The sequence below is a fragment of the Hemiscyllium ocellatum genome, chromosome 4 (genome assembly GCF_020745735.1).
Source record: "Hemiscyllium ocellatum isolate sHemOce1 chromosome 4, sHemOce1.pat.X.cur, whole genome shotgun sequence".
Lineage (NCBI taxonomy): Eukaryota > Metazoa > Chordata > Chondrichthyes > Orectolobiformes > Hemiscylliidae > Hemiscyllium > Hemiscyllium ocellatum.
Genome location: NC_083404.1, coordinates 76,473,857 through 76,492,070, shown reverse-complemented (window position 1 = coordinate 76,492,070; position 18,214 = coordinate 76,473,857). Strand labels below are relative to the sequence as shown.

At 40.4% G+C, this 18,214-nt stretch overlaps 1 protein-coding gene across 4 annotated transcripts in view; it reads right to left on the bottom strand.

Moving 5' to 3' along the window:
- rb1cc1 (RB1-inducible coiled-coil 1) overlaps positions 1 to 18,214 on the bottom strand; it is a 212,872-nt gene that overhangs the window by 84,696 nt on the left and 109,962 nt on the right. For all 4 annotated transcript variants that reach the window (XM_060823471.1, XM_060823474.1, XM_060823473.1 and 1 more), the window contains 2 exons: positions 14,030 to 14,138; positions 7,174 to 7,426 (listed from right to left, as the gene is read on the bottom strand). In XM_060823471.1, coding sequence (XP_060679454.1) covers positions 7,174 to 7,426; positions 14,030 to 14,138 — 362 coding nt within the window. The remainder of the gene's footprint in view (positions 1 to 7,173; positions 7,427 to 14,029; positions 14,139 to 18,214) is intronic.

Genomic DNA, 18,214 nt, shown 5'->3' with positions numbered 1-18,214 from the left:
AAAGTCAGTGTCTGCAGATTTATACTGACACATGGGCGGTGGCCAACAGAATGGTTGTATGGATGCCAACCTTGTAGTCACATGACTGGAAGATTGCTGGAAAGCACAGATGGGGAACAGAAATATGGAAACAAATATGGATGTAGGCACAGGACAAGAAAATTACTGTGTACTATGCTGATGCCCATTTGAAGAAGGATTGTTCTTTTTCTTTATTTCAAACTAAAAAAATTTACACCCCAGGAACAGGCCCTTCGACCTTCCAAGCCTGAGCCAATCCAAATCCACTGTCTAAACCTGTCGCCTAATTCCTAAGCAGCTGTATCCCTCTGCTCCCCACCTACTCATACATCTGTCCAGACACATCTTCAATGAATCTACTATGCCTGCCTCTACTAGCTCTGCTGGCAATGTGTATCAGGCACCTACCACCCTCTGCGTAAAGTAGTTGCTGCGTGTATCTTCCATAAACATTTCGCCTCTTGCTTTCAAAGTGTGACCTCTCGTTATTGAATCCTTCACCCTGGGAAAATGCTTATCTCTATCTACCCTGTCTATACCCTTCATGATTTTGTAGACCTCAATCAGGTCCCCCCTCAATCTCCCTTTTTTCTAGTGAAAACAATCCTAACCTAGTCAGTCAATCTCTCTTCATAGCTAGTACCTTCTATACCAGGCAACATCCTCGTAAACTTTCTCTGCACCCTCTCCAAACCGTCCACTTCCTTTTGGTAATGTGGCGACCAGAACTGTACACAGTATTCTAAATGCAGCCAAACCAATGTCTGGATGCCTTCCTTGAAGAAGCTCTCTTCCTCCCTCTACAAGGATTTCAGTGAGTCTCTCTCTCACTGCACCCCCCAGGTCATCTCCTCTGATCTTAGCCTGCTTGGCACACTCTCCTCATTCCTGATGAAGGGCTTATGCCCGAAATGTCAAATTTCCTATTCCTTGGATGCTGCCTAACCTGCTGTGCTTTAACCAGCAACACATTGTCAGCTATAATTTTAACATGACCTGCCAGCTCTTATACTCAATACCCCATCTGATGAAGGCAAGCATACCACATATGCCTTCTTGACTACTTTATCCACCTGTGCAGCAACCTTCAGGGTACAATGGACCTGAACTTCCAGATCTCTCTGCTCATCAACTTTTTCCAAGGCTCTTCCGTTTACTGTATAATTCGCTCTAGAATTAGATTTCCCAAAATGCATCACCTCACATTTGACTGGACTGATCTGCCACTTCTCTGTCCAACTCTCCAATCTATCTATATTCTCCTGTATTCTTTGATAGCCCCCTTTGCTTTCTGCTACTCCACCAATCTTCGTGTCATCTGCAAACTTGCTGATCATATCAACAGTGCCCTCTTCCAGATCATTTATATATAATCACAAACAACAGTGGCCCCAGCACTGATCCTTGTGGAACACCACAGGTCACTTTTCTTCATTTTGAGAAACTCCCTTCAACTCTTACTGTCTCCTGTTGCTCAACCAGTTCTTTATCCACCTAGCCAGAACACCCTGCACACCATGTGACTTCACTTTCTCCATTAGTTTATCATGGTGAACCTTAACAAACGCCTTACTAAAATCCATGTATACGACATCTAGAGTCCTTCCTTCATCTATCAATTTGGTCACTTCCTCAAAGAACTCTATTAAGTTGGCAAGGCACGATCCTCCCCGATCAAAACCATGTAACCTATCACTGATAAGCCCATGTTTTTAATATATAAATATAATTTATTCCTCAGTGCCTTCTCCGTCAACTTTAGTTATCCCGGAATATCCCTACTAATTCTTCTTGTACAGGGGGACAACATGATCAACCCTCCAGTTCTCCAACACCTCACCTGTGTTTAAGAATGCTACGAAGATATCTCTCAGAGCCCCAACTATGTCCTCTCTCGCCTCCCGGATAGATCCCATCTGGTCATGGGAATTTAGGAGAAAGTGAGGACTGCAGATGCTGGAGATCAAAGCTGAAAACTGTGTTGCTAGAAAAGCGCAGCAGGTCAGGCAGCATCCAAGGAGCAGGAAAAATGATGTTTCGGGCATAAGCCCTGAAGAAGGGCTTATGCCCGAAACGTCAATTCCCCTGCTCCTTTGCAGCAGGTCAGGCAGCATCTAAGGAGCAGGGGAATTGACGTTTTGGGCATAAGCCCTTCTTCAGGGCTTATGCCCGAAACATCGATTTTTCCTGCTCCTTGGATGCTGCCTGACCTGCTGCACTTTTCCAGCAACACATTTTTCAGGTCATGGGGATTTATCCACCTTAATAGCCTCGAGCTTACCAAACATATCTTGCCTACTTACAACAAACTACTGAACCGTAGACGGATTAGCAAAAGCCAGAACAGTTGAAGTTGCATCTGAAGTGTATCACACTGAAAAATGGGCTCATGAGAAATCAGGACATCTTGGATATCACTGCACTGTGTAATGGGCAAGTGATCGAGATTTGCACTGACCTGCCGATCTGCTGAAAGAAGTCATTGGCAAGTGTGAGATATGTCAAAAGGTAAAACACGTATCACTGCTGAGAATGCCAATGGTACAAATCAAATGAGGAGATCAGCCTGCTCAAATATAGCAGATTGACTACATTAGCCCATTACCATTATGGCAACGATATCTGTTCACCATCGTGGACACTTACTCTGGGCTAGTGTTAGATTTTCCAAAAACCAAAGTGAATCAAAATAACACTGTTAAAGGCCTAGAACTGCTGATATCCTTTTATGGTGAATTATCAGATAATGGCTCACACTTTACAAGTTAACAGGTGGAGCACAGGTGAGGTGCCGGAAGACTGGAGGTTGGCAAACGTGGTGCCACTGTTTAAGAAGGGTGGTAAAGACAAACCAGGGAATTTTTGACCACTGAGCCTGACCTCGGTGGTGGGCAAGTTGTTGGAGGGAATCCTGAGGGACAGGATGTACATGTATTTGGAAATGCAAGGACTGATTCGGGACAGTCAACATGGCTTTGTGCATAGGAAATCACGTCTCACAAACTTGATTGAGATTTTTGAAGAAGTAACAAAGAAGATTGATGAGGGCAGAGCAGTAGATGTGATCTATATGGACTTCAGTAAGGTGTGTGACAAGGGAGACTGATGAGCAAGGTGAGATCTCATGGAATACAGAGAGAACTAGCCATTTGGATACAGAACTGGCTCAAAAGGTAAAAGACAGAGCGTGGTGGTGGTGGTGTTGCTTTTCAGACTGGAGGCCTGTGACCAGTGGAGTGCAACAAGGAGGGTGCTGGGTCCTCTACTTTTTGTCATTTACACAAATGATCTGGATGAGAACATAAGAAGTACAGTTAGTAAGTTTGCAGATGACACCAAAATTGGAGATGTAGTGGACAGCGAAGAGGGTTACCTCAGATTACAACAGGATCTGGACCAGATGGGCCAATGGGCTGAGAAGTGGCAGATGGAGTTTAATTCCGATAAATGCGAGGTGCTACATTTTGGGAAAGCAAATCCCAGCAGGAATTGTACACTTAATGGTAAGGTCCTAGGGAGTGTTGCTGAACACAGAGACCTTGGAGTGCAGGTTCATAGCTCCTTGAAAGTGGAGTCATAGGTAGATAGGATAGTGAAGGCGACGTTTGGCATGCTTTCCTTTATTGGCCAGAGTATTGAGTACAGGTGTTGGGAGGTCATGTTGCAGCTTTACAGGACATTGGTTAGGTCACTGTTGGAACATTGCATGCAATTCTGGTCTCCTTCCTATCAGAAAGGTGTTGTGAAACTTGAAAGGGTTCAGAAAAGATTTACAAGGATGTTGCCAAGGTTGAAAGATCTGAGCTACAGGGAGAGGCTGAACAGGCTGGGGCTGTTTTCCCTGGAGTGTCCGAGGCTGAGGGGTGACCTCAGAGGTTTACAAAATTATGAGGGACATGGATAGGATAAATAGACAAAGTCTTTTCCCTGGGGTGGGAGAGTCTATAACTAGAGGGCATAGGTTTAGGGTGAGACGGGAAAGATATAAAAAAAGAGACCTAAGGGGCAACTTTTGCATGTAGAGGGTGGTACGTGTATGGAATGAGCTGCCAGAGGATGTGGTGGAGGCTGGTACAATTGCAACATTTAAGAGGTATTTGGATGGGTATATGAATAGGAAGGGTTTGGAGGGATATGGGGCAGGTGCTGGCAGGTGGGACTAGATTGGGTTTGGATATCTGGTCGGCATGGACGAGTTGGACCGAAGGGTCTGTTTCCATGCTGTACATCTCTATGACTCTATGATTCAATGGGCTGCTGTCAATGGAATACATTGGATGTTCCACATCCCTTACTACCCTCAAGCAGCTGGCTTGGTAGAATGACTGAATGGGTCATTAAAATAACAAATTAAATTACTGATCCCAAATCACACATTTACAGGGGTGCCTCAAAGTGTTGCCACAGGCATTGTATAACCTGACTAACTGTCCTTTTAAAAAAAAAGAGGGACACCCATGGGTAGAATGTTTAAAAAAGGGAGTGGCCAGTTACATCCTACCAATAAACCGACAATATCAGATGATCTTTGTACAGGGGAAAAGCGTGGGTACCCCACGCACAACACCCGCCTTAGCCTGCTGAGATACTTGTCCATGGTCATGGTGATACCTATTAAGTATTGACTGTGAAACAAGATGCAAACTGTATGGACAGAGGGAAGTTAACAAAAAGACAGTGAGTTGTCAAAGATTGTAAACTGATAAGATATAATTTCTTCACAAAACCATGCAAATTTACTATGGATGGATAATGCTGCAGATGATTTATCAGTTGGTAGCTGCTGTACCTAATCTCATGAAAAAGGCAACTGTTATAAATTTGATGATACATCCTATTGTTATATTATTAGTATTGACAATGGATATTCCCATTGTAGTTGTAATTTTTTGGTGTAGGTTACATACTCTTACTATATGTTCTCAAATGGCTTTCGCTGATTTGCATGTGCAATTACAACATGCATTCAAATATCATCAGGGTGGATTGTACAGGATGGGGAAATAGGCTGGGAAAGTTAATGATGATATTCGACTGTTGCATGACCTTGAATTTCTTTACAGGCCAAAGACAGCATCAGTAGCTGTTTGTTACACTGTATGAGAGAGGGGAGGGGGGTGGGGGAAGGAGAGAGAGAACACGAGAGAGAGAGAACACGAGAGAGAGAGAGAGAACACGAGAGAGAGAGAGAGAGAGAACACGAGAGAGAGAGAGAACGAAAGAGAGTGTCGATGTTTTGGGCATATGCCTTTCATCAGGAATGGTCAACCTTTCTTTTAAAATAAAAACCAACATATTAGCTGCATTCCCAATTTCTTGCTGTATGAACGCTAGTTCTTTTATGAGTGCACCACATTACTCTCTTTAGATTTTAAAGATATTCTTGATTCATAAACATTTCTTAAGCTGTCCATTCCTGATGAAGGGCTTATGCCCGAAACGTCAATTCTCCTGCTCCTTGGATGCTGTCAGACCTGCTGTGCTTTTCCAGTACCACATTATTCAACTCTGATCCACAGCATTTGCAGTCCTCACTTTTTCCATGAGAGAGAGTGAGTTTTGTTCCAAGAATTGGACTTCACCTTGGGCCAGGATCATAAATGGTGCCAAGAACAAACCTAAGCCTCCAGACCAGCCATCAACCAACGGGATCGAAGGGCAGAAAGACAGGAGAATTGTTGCTTTTTCTCCTCTCTTTTCTATTCATTATTCTTATTATCATTATTATTACTTAATAAACATTCATAATTAAGCAAATAGCTGATGTCTAACACTCTCTTAACAATATTTAACCAAATCCAAAAGAACCGCTTGGATACAAACAAAGTCATCCAAGACATCTGAAAGCCAAGTACAACTGGAGTAATACTGTTTTACTGTTGGGGAAAGCCCCTTTTTAATAAAAACCACTCATCAGGATAATTTATAAGGAATAATAAAATAAATATAAGAAGAGTGTGCTGATGGATTGAAAAGTGGCTTGAGATTAGTAAAGATGATGGAACATAGACAGGATGACTGACAGTTAACTACTGAGTTTTGCTTAAACTTGAACCAGGCATTACTCTATGAAATTAATCATGAAATGATTTCTAATCCAGAGAAATTAAATCCAAAATTGAGATCAGAGATCCAGCAAAGAGGTTGTGCTGCTTGGTTAAAATATTTCACTTTTGTGCTTTTGTGATTGAAAATGCATGAGCTGTGTTCAGATCAGTCTACAGGAGTGATTTTTGGAACACTTGCTCTTTGTGTTGAAATGTATCAGTTTGAAAGAACAAGTTAATTAACGTACATCTGTTGCATTGTACCAATTTACATTCTGTACTGTTAAGGAAATCACACTTTGTTGTGCGTTGTGGCTTTAACTTAAATGTAGAGTTGATCAATTTATGCAAATGAGTTCATAGAATGACTACACTACAGTGCGGAGAAGCCATTCAACCCATTAAGTCTACACCGACCCTCTCAAGAGCTTCCTACCCAGACCCACTCCCGCCACCCTACCCCTGTTTGGATGGAAACCTAAGTAGACACAGGGAGAATGTGCAAACTATACAGTTACCCAATGCTGGAATTGAACCCAGTGCTGAGTCCATTGAGCTGTTAGCTAGAATGAAAACATGGTTTCCAAAAATCAAAATGTAGTTCTCAAGAAAATCAAGATGAGCCTTAAAAAAAGATTTTTGATCTCTGCTGGTTGTTTCCTGTTTCTTCAGTGTACAGGATTTCTTCTCTGAAGAGAGTTTTGATCAGGTGATCAAGTCACTAACTAGTATAAAATGGAAAACAGATTGGGGGAAGAGGTTTGCAGCATCTTTTCACATCTACATGTGCTGAAGTGAGTTCTGCTATTTTGTTAAGTACCGGCTGGCAAGAGGGTGTTTCAACACGTGCAGTTTTGGATACGTCCACATTTCTCATTTCAAATGTATGAAATTGCTTATTGAGCATGTTAGAAGGGATTCTACTGCTTGGTTCCACTCTACCATATAAAAAAATTACTTTGAGAACTAAAGGGATCCGAATTGATAGGATTACTAATTTATTTTGTATCACAGCAAAACACTACTAATTTCAAAACAAAATAACTGAAATTAAATTATTACCCACTTAAATTATAAAAAATTATTATGGCAGGTGCCTACTTACCGTACAGTCATAGTGCTTGCTTCCATTGCAGATTCTATCCTTATTTCTTCTGCTACTGCAGCAGCGGGTGCAAGTCGTTCTGAATCAAATGGAATGTCAGGCCCAGGAACCGAGGACTCAGCTCCAGAAGTTCCAGGTGATGGAAAGGTAGAACAAACAAGTGCATTACTTCGCAGTCTGTTCAGCTCCTCATCAAGCTGTTTCTTTTCTTGTAGTAAAGTAGCTCTGTCTGCAGAAAGGGTTTCTATCAAAACTGAACACAATATATACACATTTAGAATCACGCACATTAGCATAAGATTTCATTTATCCAACAAATATTAGTACTACTTTATGCTCAAAATACATCGACCAATTTTGACAGCTGTTAACTTCTTAGGTTCACAGAGATTAGATTAGATTCCCTACAGTGTGGAAATAGGCCCTTCGACCCAACAAGTCCACACTGACCCTCCGAAGAGTAACCCACCCAGTCCCATTTCCCTCTGACTAATGCATCTAATACTACGGGCAATTTAGCATGGCCAATTCACCTGACCTGCACAGTCGCCAAGGCTGGAATTGAACCTGGCACCCTGGTGCGCTGAGGCAACAGTACTAACTACTGAGTCATCGTGCCACCCAAGATGGACCAAGTTAAAAATAATACCGTGACAAATGTACTTACTTTATTTTGGGATCTGGCTTTGACTTTGAGGCTTGTGGGATAGCTCTCTGTTTTGTTTAAAAAAGTTCAAAGTCATTTGAAACAGAACCCAAATGTATCAATTCCACAAACATGTGACTGAAAGAACCCTTTTAGTGTTAATGGATTAAATGACTATATTGCTGAGTTTACAAAGGTCCAGAAAACCAACAGAAGGTTCAGGATACCAGTCCAGAAGAATCAAGAGTTTTGTTCAGAAGGGGTATCAGTTTTTCTAAACAGGAGAATCGAAGTTCACAGGGCCTACCACTCAAACTGAAGTGTTTTAGTTCGTGGAGCTCCAAGCCAGGGGTTTAAAATTGTTACACTTCATGGGGCTAACACATGGAAATCAAGAGTCTCTATTCCTGGAATTGTTGTTTTGAAATCTTTAACTTTTGCAATTAATTTCCCAATTTACATGAAACTTTAGACCCAAACTAGTAGAAAGCGTGGACTTTGACAAATAACTATGACAAATGAATAGATTCCAGCTACAAGTAAACAACTAAAGTAACAGAGATGTAAGCATGGACACAGACCCTTCAGTCCAACTCGTCCATGCCGACCAGATATCCCAAACCAATGTAGCCCCATCTGCCAGCACCTGGCCCATATCCCTCCAAACCCTTCCTATTCATTATATCCATCCAGATGCCTTTTAAATATTGCAATTGTACTAGCCTCCACTGCTTCCATTGGCACCTCATTCTATACATGTACCACCCACTGAGAGAAAAAGTTTTTAAATATCTTTCCCCTCTCACCCAAAATCTATGCCCTTGGGTTCTGGACTCCCCAACCCCAGGGAAAAGACATGGTCTATTTATCCTATCCATGCCAGTCATGATTTTACAAACCCCTATAAGGTCACCCCTCAGCCTCTGACACTCCAGGGAAAACAGCCCCAGCCTGTTCAGCCTCTCCCTATAGCTCAAATCCTCCAACTCTGGCAACATCATTGTAAATCTTTTCGGAACCTTTTCAAATTTCACAACATCTTTCTGATAGGAAGGAGACCAGATTTGCATGCAATATTCCAACAGTGGCTTAACCAAATGTCCTGTACAGCCACAGCATGACCTCCCAACTCCTGTACTCAATACTCTGACCAATAAAGGAAAGCATACCAAACGCCTTCTTGACTATGCTATCTACCTGTGACTACACTTTCAAGGAGCTATGAACCTGCACTCCAAGGTCTCTTTGTTCAGCAACACTCACTAGAACATTACCATTAAGTGTACAAGTCCTGCTCAGATTTGCTTTCACAAAATGTAGCAAGTCATATTTATCTAAATTAAACTCCATCTGCCACTTCTCAGCCCATTGGCCCATCTGATCAAGATCCCGTTGAAACCTTTGGTAACCTTCTTCGCTGTCCAGTACACCTTCAACTTTGTCATCAGCAAACTTACTAACTATACCTCTTATGCTCACATCCAAATCATTTGTATAAAATGAAGAAAAGTAGTGGACCCAGCACCGATCCTTGTGGTGCTCCACTGGTCACAGGCCTCCAGTCTGAAAAACAACCCTCCAACACCACCTGTCTTCTACCTTTGAGCCAATTCTGTGTCCTAATGGAGAGTTCTCCCTGTATTCGAGATCTAACCTTGCTCACCAGTCTCCAATGGGGAACCTTGTCGAATGCCTTCCCGAAGTCCATATAGATCACATCTACCGCTTTGCCCTCATCAGTCCTCTTTGTTACTTTTTCAAAAAACTCAATTAAGTTCGTGAGATATCATTTCCCATACATAAAGCCATGTTGACTATCCCTAATCAGTCCTTGCCTTTCCAAATACATGTACACCCTGTCTGTCGAGATTCCCTCCAACAACTTGCCCCACCACCGATGTCAGGCTCACTGGTCTATAGTTCCCTGGCTTGTCCTTACCACCTTGTTTAAACAGTGGCACCACGTTTGCCAACCTCCAGTCTTCTGGCACCTCATCTGTGACTATTGATGATACAAATATCTCAGCAAAAGGCCCAGCAATCATTTCCATAGTTTCCCATAGAGTTTTAGGGTACACCTGATCAGGTCCTGTGGATTTAACCACTTTTATGCGTTTCAAGACATCCAGCATTTCCTCCTCGGTAACATGGACATTTTCAAGATGTCATCAGCTATTTCCCAAACATTGTGCATCTTCCATGTCCTTTTTCCACAGTAAATAATAGTACCTCCCCCATCTCCTGTGGCCACACAAAGGCCACCTTGCTGATCTTTGAGAGGGCCTATTCTCTCCCTAGTTACCCTTCTGTCCTTAATGTATTTGTAAAAAGCCTTTGGATTCTCCTTAACTTCATTTGCCAAAGCTATCTCATGTCCCCTTTTTGCCCTCCTGATTTCTGTCTTAAGTATACTCCTACTGCCTTTCTACTGTTCTCAGGATTCACTAGATCTATCCTGTCTATACCTTGCATATGCTTTTTTTAAAACCGAACCCTCAATTTCTTTAGTCATCCAGCATTCCCTATACCTACCAGCCTTTCCTTTCACCCCAACAGAAATATACTCTCTCTGGATTCTTGTTATCTCATTTCAGAAAGTTTCCATTTTCCAGCCGTCCCTTTACCTGCAAACATCTGCGCCCAATCAGTTTTTGAAAGTACTTGCCTATTACTATCAAAATTAGCCTTCCTCCAATTTAGAACTTCAACTTTTGGATCTGGTCTGTCCTTTTCCTCACTATTTTACAACTAATAGCATTATGGTCGCTGGCCCCAAAGTGCCCCACCATTGACACCTCAGTCACCTGCTCTGTCTTATTTCCCAAGGTCACTTTTTACACCTTCTCTAGTAGGTACATCCACATCCTGAATCAGAAAATTTTCTTGTTTACACTTAAATTCCTCTCCATCTAAACTCTTAACACTATGGCAGTCCCAGTCTATGTTTGGAAAGTTAAAATCCCCTACCATAACCATCCTATTATTCTTACAGATAGCAGAGATCTCCTTACAAATTTGTTTCTCAATTTCCCTCTGACTATTAGGGGTTCGAGAATACAATCCCAATAAGGTGATCACCTCTTTCTTATTTCACAGTTCAACACAAAACTTACCTGTATGCATTTCTGGGAATATCCTCCCTCAGTACAGCTGTAATGCTATCCTTATCAAATATCTCCTTCCTCTCTTGCCTCCCTTCCTGTAGCATTTGTCTCCTGGAACATTAAGCTGCCAGTCCTGTCCGTCCCTGAGTCATAGAACATAGAACATAGAACATAGAAGGATACAGCGCAGTACAGGCCCTTCGGCCCTCGATGTTGCGCCGACCGAATCCTACCTAACCTATACTAGCCCAATAACTTCCAAATGCCTATCCAATCCCAATCATGTTTCTGTAATCGCTACTGTATCCCAATCCCATGTTCTTAACTATGCCCGGAGTTCATCTGCCTTCCCTGTTAGGCCTCTTGTAATGAAATAAATGCAGTTTAATTAAATCAGTCCTACCTTGTTCTTTGCTTAGTCCCTGCCTGCCCTGACTATTTGACTCGCTTGTGTTCTCAACTGTACCAATCTCCGATGGAAATCTTTCCTCACTATCTCCTTTGGTTTCTGCCCCCTACCTTACTAGTTTAAATCCTCTTGAGCAGCTCTAGCAAATCTACCTGCCAATATATTAGTCCCCTTTGAATTTAGGTGCAATCCGTCCTTCTTGTACAGGTCACTTCTACCGTTTCCAAAATGTGAATCCTTCTCCTGTACATCAGCTCTTCAGCCATGCATCCATCTGCTCTGTCCTCCTATTCCTGTTCTCACTAGCTCATAGCACCGGGAGTAATCTAGATATTACTACTCGTGAGGACCTTCTTTTTTAAATTCCTGCCCAACTCTCTCTAATCAACCTTCAGAATTAGAAACCATTATCAAAAACTTCACTAATTAATAGTGTAAACACCTTATAAATTTCCCCTCTGCTCAGACAAACAAAAAAAAATCATTATGGATGGAAAGAAAATCTGGGAAGGCTGTTCAGTGGTTCCTGTCTACTTGCTGAAATGATTTTTGCACAAACTTCCTTCTCTGGATGCTTTCGTGTTTGTAGGAGGCACAAGGTTACTGAACTGAACAAACACAATGCTGTAGAGCCCAAACAAGTATAGTAGCATAAGTGTAGAGAGAAACAGAGTTAATGTTTCAAGTCCAGAATGACTCATGTCCAGTGTGTCTTTTCAGAACAGGCATATAGTCAAACCAGACTTGAAACGATGACTTTGTTTCTCTCTGCACAAATGCAGCCAGATCGGAGTTTCTCCAACATTCTCTGTTTGTTTCAGATTTCCAGAATCCACAGTATTTTGCCTTTATACAGCATAACGATTCATACTTATAAATGTGCCTGACTTATTAGCTAAAAACCACAGCTCACAGCAACTAAACAAAAAAGTTTTAATTCAGGCTTAGAGTGTTTTTCTTCATTGCAGCCAGCTGTTACAGTTTCTGAACTTGCAGAGATCTGATGCCTTTTCATGATCTTGTTCACAGTTCCAAGCTGTTCAGCTACCTATGAACCAATCACAACACTGCTGACAGGCAGAAGGCCATGGTCATTGATAAATGCTCACTAGTCCATGGCCCAACCAACTTCGTTCTGCTGGCCGAATCCCCATTTTATATACAACTCTTGGTTCAAGTTTCTACCAAAGCTACCACTAACTGTTTGAACCAGCAGCTGTGTAAATAGCACTTACAATGAGCATCAGGTTGCTTAGGTCAAAAAGTGCATAAACCTTCAACTGTTTGATTTTTGAAACAGTAATTTTCTCAGGTTCACAATCAAAAATACAGAAAATAAGAAGTCACAGTCTTGGTAGGACAAAAATCTCTGCCGTGCTTCACTGAGGTAGCACATCAGAAATCATGTACTGCTATTCCTAATTTTGTTAAAATATGCAAACTTGTGATAAAGTATGCAGAACTCCCAAGATACCTTTCTTTTTAATCTCAAAATAATAAAAAGCATGGGCAAGATTTCTGAAAGTATTAAGAATCACTGTTACTGGGATGATAATCTCTGAATTAATAATACACATATTATTGCATACTAGGTATAATTGAAACCAAATGCTCACATATCTTCAGACACGAATACAGTATCGAAAAATTCTTCCACTATTTTAATACAGAGGGTATGTATACACAGGTTAACGTATTCATTTCAATTAATTTTATTAAACAATATTTGAAACACATATCTTACAAGACAGGGCCACTTATGACAAAATATTTACAGATATTGAAAGTGTGACATTGGCTTGCCAGAATACTGAAAAAACAGATACTCTTGTAATCCACCAACATTTTAGCAAGCACAAGTACTTACATCAATATTTTCAGTCACATTTCAGTTTACTCAACATCTGACAAAAATGCTACATGATGATATGATCTGATGAACTACATAGGAAATCAAGTAACTGAACATTTCACATACTGAAAGCAAAATCAATTTATAATGCATGTTTAAAATGACCTCCAAGAGGAGTCTCAAAGCCAGATAGAATAATCTAACATGGATTACAGTCCTGTTCACCCCAAATTTATTGATAAGGAGCAGATACTTTTCCTTGCATGTGCTAGCAATGAATAGAGAAAAGATGGAAAGGCTGCGCCATGTTCAATTTTTTTCTTATTCTTTTCTCCTGTGATTCTATATTCATCAGATTAGTAAAGCGAAAATCTACCCCACTGAAAATTGATAGGTAACTAAACTGATAGAAAGTCAGATTTTTGATTAAAGGCTACATACCAGAAATGCCAACTCTGTTTCTCTTAAATATTTCCAGAATTTGCCATTTTAAATAATTTGGTTAAAATGTTTTGTACTAATGGATCTTTTACAGAATCAATGGTTCTAACTGGAATTAGTATTTTAAGTTTCCTTCTCCCCCTCAAAAATCCAAAAACAAAATAGGCGCATATTGCCCATTTTCAGAGTTCATTGAATATATGAAAACATAAGTTTAAAGCTGTGAATGGCCACCTGCTGCTTTCTCTTATGTTTTAGATGGATCATACTAGTGATTCAAATGTTTAAAGGACAGATGGAGAGGAAGACCAAGATTTATCAAAATATACTTCTAACTTAAAACAGCCCAAATTGAACTAGCAAACCTTCAAAATTAATCCCGCAGTAAATGAATCTTAACTCACCTCTATCTTTTTCTTGCTGCTGGGTTAGCTTTCTCAGTTTGTCATTCAACTCAGTAATAATTTGTTCTCTCTTCATTTTTTCTCGAGTTAGGACTGTATTGAAGTTAGTCTGAAAAACAAATCATTTGAGTGCAATCCAAGATTTATCAAATCAGCAACCTGACAACCCACGTTTTCATAGTGCTTCCACTGGACCTACAATGAATTCCTTTGCACAAAATAATAGAAAGGATTTATTTTGAAAAGACAATCAAATATCATAGTAGTCACATGTTGTACAAATGCATCACTTGGTTCAGAATATAAGATATAACAAAGAAATAACCAAAAAGAGTCCAATGGTGAAAATAAAAAACATATAGTTATAATGTTTGAACTACATTTTAGAACTAATCATTTTGGAACTCCACTTGGAGTTCCTTGAAATATTTGTACCAACGTTTAACGTGACAATGTACAAGTTGACAAAGTATTCATGCAAGGTATTATGGGATTATAGCAACAGATAGAAAACAATATGATGGATTGAATTTAATTAGATTGCAAAATTGTAACTTCTTGCATGAGTTGCAAAGCTTGAAACCAAGGCTGAATTATATATAAACAGCAATGATGCAAATATTAACTCTCAGATGTCAATTCAGAACAAGAAAATTCTACCTACAGGGATTAGATACAAAGTTAATACACTGGCAACAGGATAATTTGCCTCCAAACCACTAAGCACATAATCTAACGTTTATTTTACAAAATGTATAAAATCAATTGCCCAGGCCCCCTGATAGAAGGTGCTGTTTGCTTTACGTGTAGGAAAAGTCTTTACGTTAGGTTTCTACTTTCACTTGCCTCAATACTTTGGACAGGGTGGGATTTGGTAGTGAAAAATAATACCTATCATTTCAATTTACAGCTTAACTCCAAAGTTAACTTTATACGAATACCTCCACATTTGACTTTGCAGTCCAAATTTGCGCCTTTAGCATTCAATAAACCCAGTCATGGCCCACCTGTATAAAAGTGCTATACCAGTATATCATTATTTTCTTTTAATAATTCAGTGCTCTGGAGCAAGACACCCAGAAGATATTAATTAGAACAATTCGATTAAGCTATCAATTGATCCGTGATCAAAGTCCATATACAGGTAGCTCTCCTACAACACAATGGTTGCTTTCTTACGCAACCCTGCATTACAGATAAATCACACTTTACAAACAGCTCTGTGACTCCAAGTGTAATTGCTTTGCAGCCAATATATGTTTTAAAAGTTTGCGCTTTAGAAACAATCCCTCAACTATCAATAGTGTTACAGTGAATTTGTGTGAATGAAACAGTTGTTATAGCCTATATTCCTCACCACATTCAGTGAAAGAAATTCCATCAATATCAATTTCAAAATTAACCGATCTAGCATCAATGGTTGTTTATAGAAAAGAAGTCCAAACCTGTGTGAACTCTTGCATGAAGTATTTTCTAGTCTTACTCCTGCAAGATCTAAAGATAATACTCGTTAAACCTAAACTCTTCCATCAGCAGAAAATGAATATTTCCAAAGAACAAAGAACAATACAGCACAGTAACAGGATCTTCAACCTTCCAAGCCTGCACCAACACATTTTGTCCTTCCATATTAAAATGGTCTTCACTTCTAGGATCTGTATCCCGCTATTCCCTTCCTATTCATGTATGTGTCCAGGTGTTTCTTGAATGTTTAAATCGTGTCTGCTTCCACCAACTACTCTGGTCACGCATTCCAGGCACTCACCACTGTGTGAAAAACATGCTTCGTACATTTTTTTTTAAAACTTCCCCCTCCACCCGCACCTTGAAACTATGACCCAGCAATTGACCCCTCCATTCTCGGAAAAAGCCTCATACATTCCACTCCATCCATGCTTTTCACAATCTTATACAATTCTATCACGTCACTCCTCAATCTTCTGCATCCCAGTGAAAACAAACCCAGTCTATCCAACCCTTCTTCATAGCTAAAATCCCCCACTTTAGGCAACATCTTGTAAACATTTTCTGTACTCTCTCAAAAATATCCACATCCTTCTGGTAGTGTGGTGATCAGTGCTATAAACCATATTCCAAGTGTGGCCTAACTAAATATCTATAAAGCTGCAGCATAATTTGCTTATCTTTACACTCAATGACCCTTACAATGAAGGCAAGCACCCCACAGGCCCTTTTTTACTACCGTATCCACCTGTGCTGCCACCTTCAGTGACCTGTGGATCTGCACATCCAGTTCCCTCTCATATCAAAACTCCTAAGGGTTCTGCCATCCACTGTATCACTTCCACCTGTACTTGACCTTTCAAAATGCATCACCTCTAATAATTTGGGATTAAACTCCATCTGCCATTTTTCTGCTCATGCCTCTAACTGATCTATATCCTGCTGCATCCTCTGACAAACCTCCACACTACCTGAAACTCTACCATCTTTGTATCACTCACAAATTTACTAATTAGACCAGCTAAGTTCTCCTCCAAATCATTTATGTAGATCATGAATAGCAGAGGGCCTGTGGAAAATCACTAGTCATAACCCTGCATTCTGAAAAGCATCCTTCCACCTCTAACTGTGGTCTCCAGAGACCAAGCCAGTCCTGCATCCATCTTGCCAGCTCAATGTCAATCCTATGTGACTTTACCATTTGTACCAGTCTGCCATTCGTATATGCTTCGTACATCTCTTTTAAACTCCACCCTCCCTCTGCACCTTGAAGCTATGCCCCCAGATATGCTTTACTGAAGTCCATGCAAACAATGTCAACTGCTTTTCCCTCAATCATCTTCATCATCTCCTCAAAAAACTAGATCAAGTTGGTGAAGCATGACCTCCCTCGTACAAAACCATGCTATCACTAATAAGTCCATTTGCTACTAAATACACACAGATCTTGTCCCTAAGAATCTTTTCCAATAATTCCCCTAACCACTGACATGAGCCTGTAATTTCCTGGATTATCCCGGCTACCCTTCTTAAACAATGGGACAACATCGGTTATTCTCCAATCCTCTGAGACTTCACCTATAGCCAAAGAGTATACAAAGATTTCTGTTAATGCTCCAGCAATTTGTTCTGCCTCCCTCGACATTCAGGGATAGGTTGTATCAGGACTCATCTACTTTAATACTTTTTAAGACACACACCTTTTCCTTTTTAATAGCAACTTAGTTTAGAAATTCGACGCTCCGTTCCTTGAGGTCATCCTCCACCAATTCCTTCTCTTTGGTGAATACCGACACAAAATATTTATTTTACGATCTCACCTTCTGGTTCCACTCTTTTGTCCTTGAGTGGGCCAACCCTTGCCCTGGCTACCTGCTTGCTTTTTCTAAAGCTTTGGAATACTCCCTAACCCTGTTTGTTAATGACTTTTCATAATCCCTTTTAATCCTTCTAATTCCTTGTTTAAGTTCTTTCCTACTTTTATATACTTCCAGGGCTTTTGTCAGTTCCCATCATCCTCGACCTTGCAAATGCTTCTTTTTTCTTTTCGACCAAGGTCATAACATCCTGGTCATCAAAGTTCACATGAACTTGCCATACCTATTTTTCATTCTTGCAGGAATGTGCTGCTTCTGAACAGTTATCCACTGTCATTTGAAATATTCTGACATGTGGATTTACCCTCAAACAGCCATCTTCAATCAAAGTTCTTCAGTTCCTGCCCAATATTATTGTAGTGCGCCTTCCCCCAATTTAACACCTTCACCCAAGGACTGCTGTTATCCTTATCCCTATCCATAGCATTATGGTTGCTACTCCTGAAATGCTCACCCACTGAAACTTTTCCTAAAACCAGGTCCAAGATAGCCCCTTCCCTGGTTGGACTATTTACGTATTGTGTCAAGTGTTTCCAATTAACTGTACCTGCTAACCTTAATATCGCAAAGAAAAATAGTCAAATCATCCTCAAATTTCAAAATTCCAGGGAAAGTAACCAAAATTTATTCAATCTATCCTGCACCTTAACCACTGAGGTACAAGAATTACTCCAGTAAATTACACTGCACGATTCCAAGGTCAACATATGTGTATTATTGTCAAGTGCCCACAACTATGGTCTGCAGGAAATGTTAAATGAAGGAATGAAGTTTATCGTCACCTGTACTCTACAATGAACATGGTAAAACAGTGAAAAGCTTCAACTGTTGCCCCAATCTGGCA